At 43.7% G+C, this 11,533-nt stretch overlaps 1 protein-coding gene across 1 annotated transcript in view; it reads left to right on the forward strand.

Annotated features, from left to right (window-relative positions):
• ABHD15 (abhydrolase domain containing 15) overlaps window positions 1-9,137 on the forward strand; it is a 60,421-nt gene extending 51,284 nt beyond the window's left edge. Inside the window, exon 2 of the mRNA XM_069613938.1 lies at window positions 5,067-9,137. Coding sequence (XP_069470039.1) covers window positions 5,067-5,589 — 523 coding nt within the window. The 3' untranslated portion in view covers window positions 5,590-9,137. The remainder of the gene's footprint in view (window positions 1-5,066) is intronic.
• The last annotated feature ends 2,396 nt before the right edge of the window (window positions 9,138-11,533 follow it).

The following is an 11,533-nucleotide window of genomic DNA, read 5'->3' on the forward strand; positions in this document are numbered from 1 at the left end:
CGGTAAGTAAGCGCTATGCGCAGCGCTGCATTATCTTGCCTTTGCTAACCTGTTTTCTTCCTTTCTTGCAGGCCGGAGTGTTTTCCCAGCGTGTGTGGCATTCTGGAACGATCCCGGCCGGGAGGCGACCAGACAGGTAAGCTTCTTGTGCAGTTCGTGGTTTTGCAATGTCTAATATGCCTTCTTCAATATTGTCCTTTCCCTTCCTCTTTGAGGTCTTTCGGTCCGGGTGGCATGCGGATCCAGAGGAAGCTGTTCACTGGAGCTGCGAGCGGATAATAAGATGGAGATTGCAGGTAAGATGCTGCTATCGATGTTCCTTTTGTCTCCTTGCAGGTTTGATTCTCCGAGGCTCGTGGGTATCACAGGACACAGTGAGCGTCACGTTGCAGACTGCAAAGTAACGCGAAGCGTGCTTTCTTGTTCGGGTGTGGTTTAAATAGCCTCAACAAAGTAGTCCAGGTAAAGTAGTCCCTAGGCCACCACAACCAAAACACTATACCGCATAGCTTGGTTCCTAGGAGCCAAGCATTGTGGATGCCTCCATGTTGGCTGAAGGACCCAAATGAAAAAAGTAGTTCCCTGCACACAGGTTCTTCAAGGTGCATGAGCCTGGTGCCATAGGTGCCAGGACTGGCCCCAAGAGAGCCTTGTGAGTGGATGCCAGGCCTTCAAGGCCCTGATGGAGACCCGAGCCCTGATTCATCCTGGCAAGTGGGCTTGCCAGTAGGGGTCTGGGGTGAAGGTTGTGACAGGTACTAATAGTTTGGGGGTAGAAGAGACACTTTGAGGCTGTGAGGTCTTTAGGGGTTCTGTCTGAGTGAGAAAGGACGCTTCCTCTAGGGCTTGGCATCTCCCCTCCACCCGGGCCCCCTTCTCAGAAATCTGTGGTTTGTCTGAGGTTTCCTTCCGTCATTTTTAGATGTATAAGATTAGCTCACTTTTCATTTAGGCTTTTCATCCAATCAATGTACTGTGCCAACCACAGATATATCACAACCCGACAACCTCAGTGCCCACCTAGCCAAACTCTAATTTGCTCATCTTATTTACGCTATATGAGCTGCTCAATATTATCCCACATTACTTGAGCAGATGTCTACATGGAGCATTTTTTTATGCTTCAGTATTTGCACTCTCATCTAATTGTTTAATTATGTAGCTCAGCTATGTACAGTCATTTTCCCCCTAGGGCATCAAAACTGGGTGTTGGAGTATTCTGAGACGCAGGGTTAGGTGAAGAGTTGGACTGAGCCCACAGCATACGCCCCAGATCATTGGTCAGTTGCTGGACCTTTCACTCCAGTTGCAAGACCGTTTCTTGGTGATAGGGAGGTCTCAAGTCATACCTCGGCTGCTCCTGAAAAGGGTAACTGTCCCTTCTCCCGGAGTAGCTTGGGTACTGGAAATTTTCCCCATAATTTTCCATCCTTAATCTCCCTTCCCTCGGGTTCAGGGATCTAGTGTACTGGGACCGGGGGGAGAGAGGAAGATTGCTTTGGAAGTTCTGGTTCGGGAGATATCTGGGGGAAAAGTTCAGATTGGGAGGTGGAGTGATACTTCTCTCCTGAGGGAAGTTTGGATTGAAGTTTCCCGGGACAGTACTTACCCGATTGGTCCCCCCCCTTGGGCCGGGGGAGTGTATATATAACCCAGGATTGGTTTGTTACCCTTGTACCTAGGGCTTATATAGGTGGCAGGGTCAGAGTGAACATTGTTCTGGGCCCCGCCTCACTACCATTCGGTTGGGTTGGGGGGGCCCCTTCTGCCTTCCATTTTGCTTGTTGGTAGAAGGGTTACTTTTAGTCCCTCCCCCATCTCCAGATCCAATGGCGGGGTTGTGTTTACCTATGCCACCTTTGCAGCAGCAGGTGTGTTAGATGGTTTGGGGGTTTTGGCTGTATTTTTACTCTCAGCAGGCGTTTGGACCTCATAGATCCTGGTGACCTGTTCAATGACCCAATCCAGAGTCCTGTGCTCATGAAAATCATGATATATTTGGGGAGCGCATGGAAATATGCAGTTATGAACTCCATACTATTTGTGTTCACACTCCATACTATTTGTGTTCACCTCCCGGTGAGTCTGAGCAAATGCCTGCTTCAACTCCTGCACAAACTCCCTAGGCGCCTGATCCTTCCCACATTGTAAATTATAGGCAGCCTTACGGGCCTCTGGTGGATTTGTGTGACGAGAAAGGTCTTAAAATGGCCGCCTTTTAGGAAGTCCATTTATAATGATCCTGGTCCTCCAGTCCTGCAAAGAAACTGGAGTACTCTGATGAGAAAGTCCATTTAGCAAATGCTATACAATTCACATGGTGTCCAGTCATTTGGTCGACTGAAAACTGGTCGAATGACATTTGGTCGACGCAATTTGGTCGAAAACCAAATGGTCGAATTTTTTTTTTTATTTATATATTTATTTTTCGGGTTTTCGTTTTTTAAAAAAGGGGGTTTTTAGAGAAAAAAAGGGGGTTGGGGGGACCCCCCCAAAAAAAATTAAAAAAAGGGGTGAAAACAAAAAAAAAAAACTCGACCATTTGGTTTTCGACCAAATTAGTTCGACCATTTGTCTGGTCGACCAATTTTTTTCAACCAAATGTCTGGTAACCAATTCACATCATTCCTGACCTGGAATGATACCATCATCTGTTTATAGCTTACGTTTGTTTCACTTGATCTGGCCTCTGGACAACAGGATCCTGCTGCACAGGATCTCAGTGTCCAGAGGAGTGACTTAAGTATTACAATGGTGCTGGCAAAAGGTAAGCTTTACTCTAGAGCAGAATAGTGGAACCAGGTACAAAAACCTTAATTAAATCAGAGAGAAACGCTGGCTAACCTATTTGTGAACACAAGGAATACTTTGCATATATCCTCTTGAACAAACTTGGTTTACAATACAAGAACAAGGGGCCTAAAAGGGAATTTACATTACAGGCATGGAAGACAAACATAGGTGCATTACCTTGACCAGAGAATAGCCCAAGAGTGCCTTAGAGAATATATATGAAGCGCATACAATGGAGATAAAAGGTACAGGCAGGTAACTATTATTCACAAACAGAGCATTTGGGAAGAAATAAGAAAACAATATCTGCTACTATTCATACAATGTTTGGTTTTTGTAGAATTTTGTCCCTGAAGATGGTCCATGTGACCGAAATGCATTGGGCACCAAGAAAATGCTTGTGTATAAAGAAATAAAAGCTTCCATTTCTATAAAGAACAGACTGCATAAAGTGAAAGATTATTTTACAACTAAAATGTTTGTAACGAAACACTGATCAGTGTTGAGAAACGTATAGAAAAAAATGACAAGAGATGACATGTGATAGATTCACTTAATGTCCTTCGAGACGTCTGGGTAATTCAAACCCGGACAGTACTCTTCCATATATTGTTGTATATGTTCCACAGCAACACCTTTTGTTTACTGCACTTTCATAGGAGAAGGACTGTGGAAGTAAGCACTCTGAAAGTATTATGTGGTTACTGATGATTAAAAATACTTCACTACCAGTCCATGATTATATTCTCTGCAGATTAAGATTTAAACAATTGCAACGTTTTAACTACCTCATTCTTGGGCAGGGATGTGGCACATTGACCAAATAGTGGTACATCTAGCACTGCATCGAACAAATTCAATGCTTTTAATCTGCAAATTTCCCCCAAGTACGGAGTTCAAACAATGCGTTTAATGTTATTTTCTAATCTACCAAAGTGGCCTAAGGGTTCTAGGTCTCCCAAAGCTGATTGGGTACTTTGAGTGCTAATAATGTAGCGCAGAAGGAGCCCAGTCTTCTAGAGGTCGCTGATCAATCAGATCGGTAGGGTCGCGCAACCCACATTTTAGGAGCCAAGAGTGAAAATGATCACCAGTGCTGCTTACTCTTGAAATGTTGCTGCTGCCACCACACTCACCCTCTAAGAGCATCATGGTACATTTCAAAATGGTACATATGGAGGTCCGGCGATCCACTCTCAGAAAACGTGGGTAAACTGCATTTTGGACACCTTGGATTGGAAGATTCTTAATTGAATTCCAAGTATACATTAAAAACACTGTCATGTTCTAAGTGAGGACAAGATGGTAGTAACCCCCGAGATGCTATGTGGCTGAACAGGAAGTGAACATCACTGGAAATCCATTTACAGGAAGCAGGAGACAATAGGTCATCAATGTATCTGCAGCATCAGAGAAAGATTTATTTAACAGGAAGCTGATGTCCCCATAGAGATCAGAGAGACAGGGCAGAGGTGCAGTTATTTCAAGTATACCGTGGTACAGAGCTTAAGGTGATCCCGAAAGCACTGCGTCTGATTTTAGTTGGGTTCAATTTTTAACAATCACTCTGGATGGAGCTCTTTTTAACCTGAATGCAGAAACCCAGCAAGGGCTCAGCACACCTTATAAAACAGCAATAAAGGAACATGTTAGTGCTTGGCCAGAGCACCATTAGTGCACATGTAGAAGAAGAAACGTAAAGAACAGCTGGGAGATGCAAGAGCACGCAGCCCAAGAGGCAGGGAGCAGTGAGGAAACCTGTGGAAGCCATCACCTGAGCAGGAAGGGAGCCAAAGCAAAAGCTGGTCTTCTTGTTACCAAGAATGAGGTGATTTTAGTTTGCTTTATACAACGTTCAACAAATCTCAGTTTCCCACCGAGAGATGGTATGCTCGTTACACTAGAACCAATTTTTGCACTTGGCTACATCACACCTTTGCAGGCAGGGAAAAATCGGGCCAGCGGACTCAGGTAGTCGGACATGCAGGGCCTTTCACAAACGTTGCAGTCTTTTGATGAACCCCCAAATTACCTACTCCTTCACAATGCTATTAATATTAAGAGGAGCCATCTTAACAAAAGAGGTTTGTTGGTAACTCATTAGTGCTTAATTAAGGAATGTAGGAAACCCAAGTTGTTTGACAGCGATTTGTAATTCATTCAAAACATTGTATCTCAATTAAAATCAAACGAAATGTATCACGATATATTAACAAAGACGCTCTGATGTCCTGAATGCCAACTAATACTATGCTCACTTCTCCCTCTTGCAGGTACGCGACAGCTCTGAACGAAGACCTGGACACCACTAAGCTTTTGCGATGCACCTCTTTGATGGAGCTGGAGGAGCTACTCTTCTGTCAGACCAAGACCAACCCCATCAGCTGGGACACATACTGGGACAGGAATGAACCCCTGCGGGACGTTGATGAAGTCGCTGTCCCTGTCCTATGCATCTGCAGCACGGACGATCCCATCCGTGGGCCACCAGACAGTACACTACCCATAGAGCTTTTCAAATCCAACCCTTACTTCTTCCTCCTGCTGACCCAACATGGTGGCCATTGCGGATTTCTGAAAGAAGCACCACCAGCATGGAGCCACGAGGTCACACTAGAGTATTTCCGATCAGTCGCAGAATTTTTCCGCGCGGAAGAACGGATGAGAGGGTTTCCCCGGCGCCGAAGCTCCTTTGCGCTTCACCGTCGCAGGAGAGGCACCTTACAGAAACGTGATAGCTCAACTTCTTTAGACATCCAAGATACGTTTAGTTGGAAGAGGTCATACACCCGATAAACACAAGGGACGATTCAACTCTGAATACACCACTACGTCCCCTCAGATGAACGGTGCTCTATAACCAGACAACAAAGTGTTGTGACAATGCACTTTACCTAGACCAGAGAAAACGTCAGGCCTTACCTTACAAAAAACATATGGATCAAGCCGCTCTTCCCATGTCTGAAATTTCTTCAGGAACATCTGTCTTCTCATCACCTGTTCAAGCATGCATGCAAATGTGGGAAAAAGATGTACCAGTTCTGTACATCAAGCAGAGTGTTGGAACACAATTATTTGAGAGTAGAACACCTTTGGGCCTAATCTGATTTTAGTAGTGGCTCCCAGTGAAATAGCCCAAACACTTCTAAGCCGGCCCTTCCCTTAACTTCTTATCCAACTCTGCATATGTTGGAGAAGGATCGGGGGTTCACCGCCCGGAATGCGGGTGAAGGGCACAGGAAACTGGGAACAGTTCATTATCACCTGGCTCTTCAATGCCAACATGCAATGAATCTATGGAGAGGTCACAACTGATGCTTGAGAACTTAATTTAGAAATGGAGTCTGGCATTGGCACATTGATTACTAGGGACTGCACCAAAGGCCCCAGAAAAGCTATTTTACTTTTGGAAGTTTGAAGTGAGAGGAATTTTTCAGAAAGTATAAAAGTCGTTTTTATTATCGACTGTGGTATTTTTAGGCAAGTAAATAAAATACACCATTATAACTGTGCTGGTCCGGAAACACTGGTGCCGTTAAGCCTACCAGCAACAGTGTTTCTGGACCGGCACAGTACGACACTGCGGACGGGTGCCGTTCTGCCCACCAGGGTCAGACCTGGCGGGTGGAACAGCAACCGCCCGCAGAGTTTCAAGGAAGCACTGGCACCGTTTTTAATGGTGCCAGTGCTTCCGGGGTCCCCATTCCCATGGGGACTTACAAAACTACCGGCGCCTGTCTTCCCAGCTGCCAGGGTCGGAATACCCTGGTGTTACCAGGAAGTCAGGCGCCGCTAATTCATCACAGGTTCAGCATCAGCCTGCCGGTTTTACCGGCACGGTTACCGCCAGACCCGTAATGCAATTTTAAAAGCAGAGGCATCACACTTTGTGTGTCACGCATGTGGGCACCTCTTCACATCAGATAACAAAATACTAGTGCTCCTCAGCATGGCATCAGCTGCTGCCACTTCTGGTCTGATCAGAGCAATGCAGGCAGAAACAAGGTTAGACACTCGTGTATCTGTTCGTTTTTGTTTGTTAGATGCTTCTGCCTAATTTTAGGGATTAAAATAGCCCTCCAGATAAGCTGTCTCTCTGCTTTTTCCAGTTGCAGAAGAATAGGCATAGGTGGTTGAAATCAGGTTATTCTGTAGAAGTTGGAATGCAAGCCTTGACAACATTTGAAGCTCCTGCTTGGGCGATTTAACTCTGGCATGGGTTCCCATGCCATTACAGGAACTCGGACGTCCCTGGGAATCAGAACGGCCGGCTGTGGAAGAAAAGGATCTGAAACCATTTCCAATGATAAATCCCTCTGTCAAATGAAGGTGCTCATAGCTAACAAATTATCTCAAGCAGGCCAGTGAGCAAATATTACAATACGCCACAGAAATGGTTTGATCTTTTATCATTCTCAATTAGCCAAAGACCCAGTTGTCGGCCTTCTTGCCATTAGGTTGCCACCACTCTCAGAGGTCTCTTCCTGGACACACCCAATACCAGCCTAACCACCTGCTATTTGCAATGTTGCAAGGGTCTTCCAAGATTCAGCACTGCTGGACACAGACACAGGTTCAAAATGGAAACCTATAAGACTGTTCAGTTAGAAGACTGCCCCAATACAGTTTTATCCATGAATTAAAGACATGCATGTCTTCTTGGCACAAATGGTGATTTATGGCCAAAACGGACATAACAGAATATTTGCAATAATTCTGCTGGTATAGGTTTCAGGCTTTACACATCTTCTGTCAAGGCAGCACAGCATAAACGGCCATGTTTGTATTCACAGTGAATTGGCTTACTCTGAGTAAATGTGAGACGTAAAGCCTAAGAACTGGGTAATATGTGCGCCTACTGCTTAGTCGTCTGAAATTGACATGGATCGTGATGTACATGAGCAATTTACAATTTTATATTTCTGGACAACATTTTAGAACAAAATTAGTTTGTAACACGAAAATACAAGGGAGTAAAGTGAGCAACAGTTTGAAGAATCATTGTACCATCACGAATTGAAGGCTCATCGTCGCCAAAGTCGAAATCTGAGCCACTGTGTCCATCAACTGCTGGAGCATAAAAGTCCCCATTACAATCTGAATATTAATAGCATCTTAAGTACAACTAATTCATCTGTCTGTAATATACCAAAACTGGAAAAACACAATTTCCTTCGAAATCAGAAGAATAAAGAATACATTTTTGCAAGATGTGAAGAATCACGGTGCCAATTAAGAAGCATCAATTAAGGCTACGCATTAGGAAATTAAGAATCTTTTTGCCCATCAAAGACGATTGATCATTGTGCCCACTGAGTCATGATGAATCACTGTCGCCAACAACATCTGAAAAACAATTGCATCAATAAAAGATTAAATCAATTTTCCATCAAGATCTGGAAAGATGCGGTGCTCATCAAAGGCCGAACCATTAATATGTCCCTCAAAGACCAAAGCATCACTGAGCCCGTCAAAGGACAAAGCTTTACAGTGCTCATAAAGACTGAAAACCAGCTTCCATTAAACTCTGTGTGAGCAATTATTTTCAAGATAAAGAACAAACAAAAGAACAGATGAAGAAACCAAAAACAGGTTACCCGCCATGCAAATCAAACATTTAAGACTCTGTACGCCTATCAGTCAGTGTAGAATCCTTGGGTTTGTTGAGGTCTGAAGAATCATTGCATTCAAAATGGTCGAAATCTTCAGTACGTCCTTCAAAAAAATAACCACCACTGTGTGCTCATCAAAAGCCGAAGCATCAGTATTTTAATCTTAAGAAGGACCACTGATTCCATGAATATCTGTATAATTTGTGTATTGGCAGCGGAAGCATTATTGTGCCCACTACACGTGTAACAAAATCAGTGCTCAACTAATTGTCAAAGTACTGCAAAACTGTTGAAATGCCACTCAAATGGTGGAAAATATAGTATCTCACTCATCTGCCACTTATTATAATTAGTCTGATTGACAAATTCATGTCCTTTTCCGATATCCCGTGTCAACAGCATCAGCGACACCAAGCCTCACACATTTATCTGAAGTGAAGCTCCCTTTGTGAGAGACGACTTTCAGTCCAGAGGCACAATAAGGGCATTAGAAATGGAACTTCAAGTTTAGTAGCTACCTATAACTATTTTATTTGAGAACAAATGCAGCAAAATGTCTATATGTGTGCCACAATGTTTCAGTTTTCTTGCCACACAATTTGGAAACCAATGCCACAATGACCTGGGGTCTGATTACTTTCTGAAGACTTCTTCTCATCAAACTCAGGTGTGCTGTTTGACCCAATCTGGAGATTGTTTTTTCTTTACCAAAGAATATAGAATTAATAAGTCTGTGGGCCGCCTCTGAAATTGCTACTGGCCTTGGCCCTGTTGATCAATGAAACTCCACTCATAATGACACCAGGTACATTCTCCGATTCTCCGGGGTGGGGGGTGGCAGCAGAGAGTGGGGTGGAGGAGGAGATCCTCCTCTGCATTAGAGTCATGCCAACATATCTACTATGAACATCAAGAAAAAGTTACTGACCATAGTTACTCCGGTACTCTTAGTCCTTCAGCCCCTTCATTACACATTTGGGATGTCCCTTCAGTGGACAGTAGGAAAACCAGCTGCCATACAGGAAACCTTTTTTTTTTAATTTTATTTTTTTATTTTGTGTTTATCAAATTTCTTTGATTTTACAAAAAGCTGCTCGGTCTGTGCAGGAAAGATCTTCGTCTTTTGTGTTGGGAGTGAGTTACTCTGCGAGTAAAAAGGTTTGATTTACAGATGCTTGGAGGTTATCTTCTTTGAGGCATTTTGCCAAGTATAAGTCTATGATCTTTGCTGCTGCAATCGTCCAAGATGTTTTGTTTCCACTTATGAGTCGGTTCCACCAGACTTCTTCTCGTAAAACAGAGGGCTTTAGTAGCGGGAGTAAAAAGGCTTGCCTTAGGTCGATTGTTTTTGTGCAGGATATTAAAAGATGGCGTATTGTTTCGGTTTGTGTGGGATCTTTGCACAGTCTGCAAGTACTCACGTTGGACTGACCTCTCAATGCTCTAATTTCATTTGTTGGTAAGAGGTTTAGTCGTGCCCTTAAAAACAGTTGTCTTGTTGTTTTGTCAGGAAATCTTCTCACGATTAGTGGGTGATCGTTTAGTTTTTTTGTGTGTTGCGGCAAATGGGCGAGAAGTTTATTCGTTGTTGCTTTTTCTTGCGTGAGTATCCAGTCTTGTAGATCCATTTTCTTTTTGATTTTGTTGGGGGTGAGGAAAAGTTCTTCTTTGGTGAAACCGAGTTCTATCAGAGTATTTTCCTTTTTTTTCGCCCAGGCGGATAACGATTTGCAGTTTCCTCTTTGAATTTCTTGATTGATTAGTTTGTACTGACTTGGAGCGTCTGGCATGATTATTTTCCTGTATAGCAACATTTCATTTGCATCCACTGTCGCTTTCAATGAAGTTAGTCCTAGTTCTCTTCGGATTGCCGCTATCGCTGTTGATTTTGGGAATTGCATTACTTCTCGCCAAAAGTAGCCCAGATGGTTTTTGGGATTGTCAGGAAGGCTTCCCCACCATATGTCAGCGCTGGAACCACTTTGCCCTTGAAAAACTTTATGATTGGGAGCAAAGAGAAGCGGCCAAATTTCCTGTCCATTGCTCAACCCTGGGCTGTTAGTATTCTGGTCTTTTCCCAAAGATTGTGTTGCATTCTTACTTCGTTGCCTGAGCTGTCAATTAGTACTCCAAGATATTTGAACTCTTTTACCACTTTGATTTTGGTGTTCTCGATTGACCAGTGGAATGTTTTTTTTCTAGCAGTTGATTTCTCGAGGATCAGAATTTTTGTTTTCTCCTTGTTTATTTCGAGGTTGTTTTCTGAAATATAGTTTGCTAAGTTGTTTAGTTGGCGTTGCAGCCCAACAGGGGTTTGATCAAGGAGTATAATATCATCTGCGTAGAGAAGCCTTGGAGTTGGGATATCACCCAGTTTTGGTGCGAAGGTTCTGAGATCTTTACCGGAGTCTTTGTAATCCCCAATGAAAGCCGTAAAAAGTGCTGGAGCCAACGGCCATCCTTGCTTTACGCCTCTGCTGATTGTGATTTCTTTTGATAGAGTTCCAGCGTGGTTTAGTTTTACCCTCATTGATGTGTCTTGATGCAGTGCCTTTATAGGCTCTAGTAATTGGGGTGGGCATTTCCATTGTTCCAGTTTGGCCCATAGCCTGCTTCGGTCGATTTTGTCAAAGGCCTGTGTTAAGTCCACAAAGGCTATGAAGACCTTACGTTGCTGTGCTCGAGTTTTGTTCTTTATGATATTGAGTATCATGATGTTTACTTGTGTGCCTGTGTTCTTCGTAAAGCCTGATTGGGGCGATCCCAGCTGGGTGAGGTTGAAGCCCTCCTTTGGAAGCTTTTTAGCAACAGTGAGCCAAAGATTTTCCCGATGGTATCTAATAGTGCTATTGGGCGGTAGTTAGTGGGATCAGTTCTGTCACCCTTTTTGAAGATCGGGACTACCGTGGCCTTTGTCCATGAGCGGGGTATCAATTTTGAGGTTGTTACCGTTTCGAAAACAGGGCTTATAAACTCGGCCCATTCTTTTGAGTTGTTTTTTAAGTCTACATTTGTTATTCCATCCAGTCCGGGCGCACGACTAGGCTTTAGTTTGCGGATTACATCTTCTATATCTTCAATGTCGGAGATGTCTTCCCAATTTGAATTGTCGTTGGCGTTGTTTAGGG

Source organism: Ambystoma mexicanum, chromosome 9 (assembly GCF_040938575.1).
Source record: "Ambystoma mexicanum isolate Mex_15411 chromosome 9, UKY_AmexF1_1, whole genome shotgun sequence".
Taxonomy (NCBI): Eukaryota; Metazoa; Chordata; class Amphibia; order Caudata; family Ambystomatidae; genus Ambystoma; species Ambystoma mexicanum.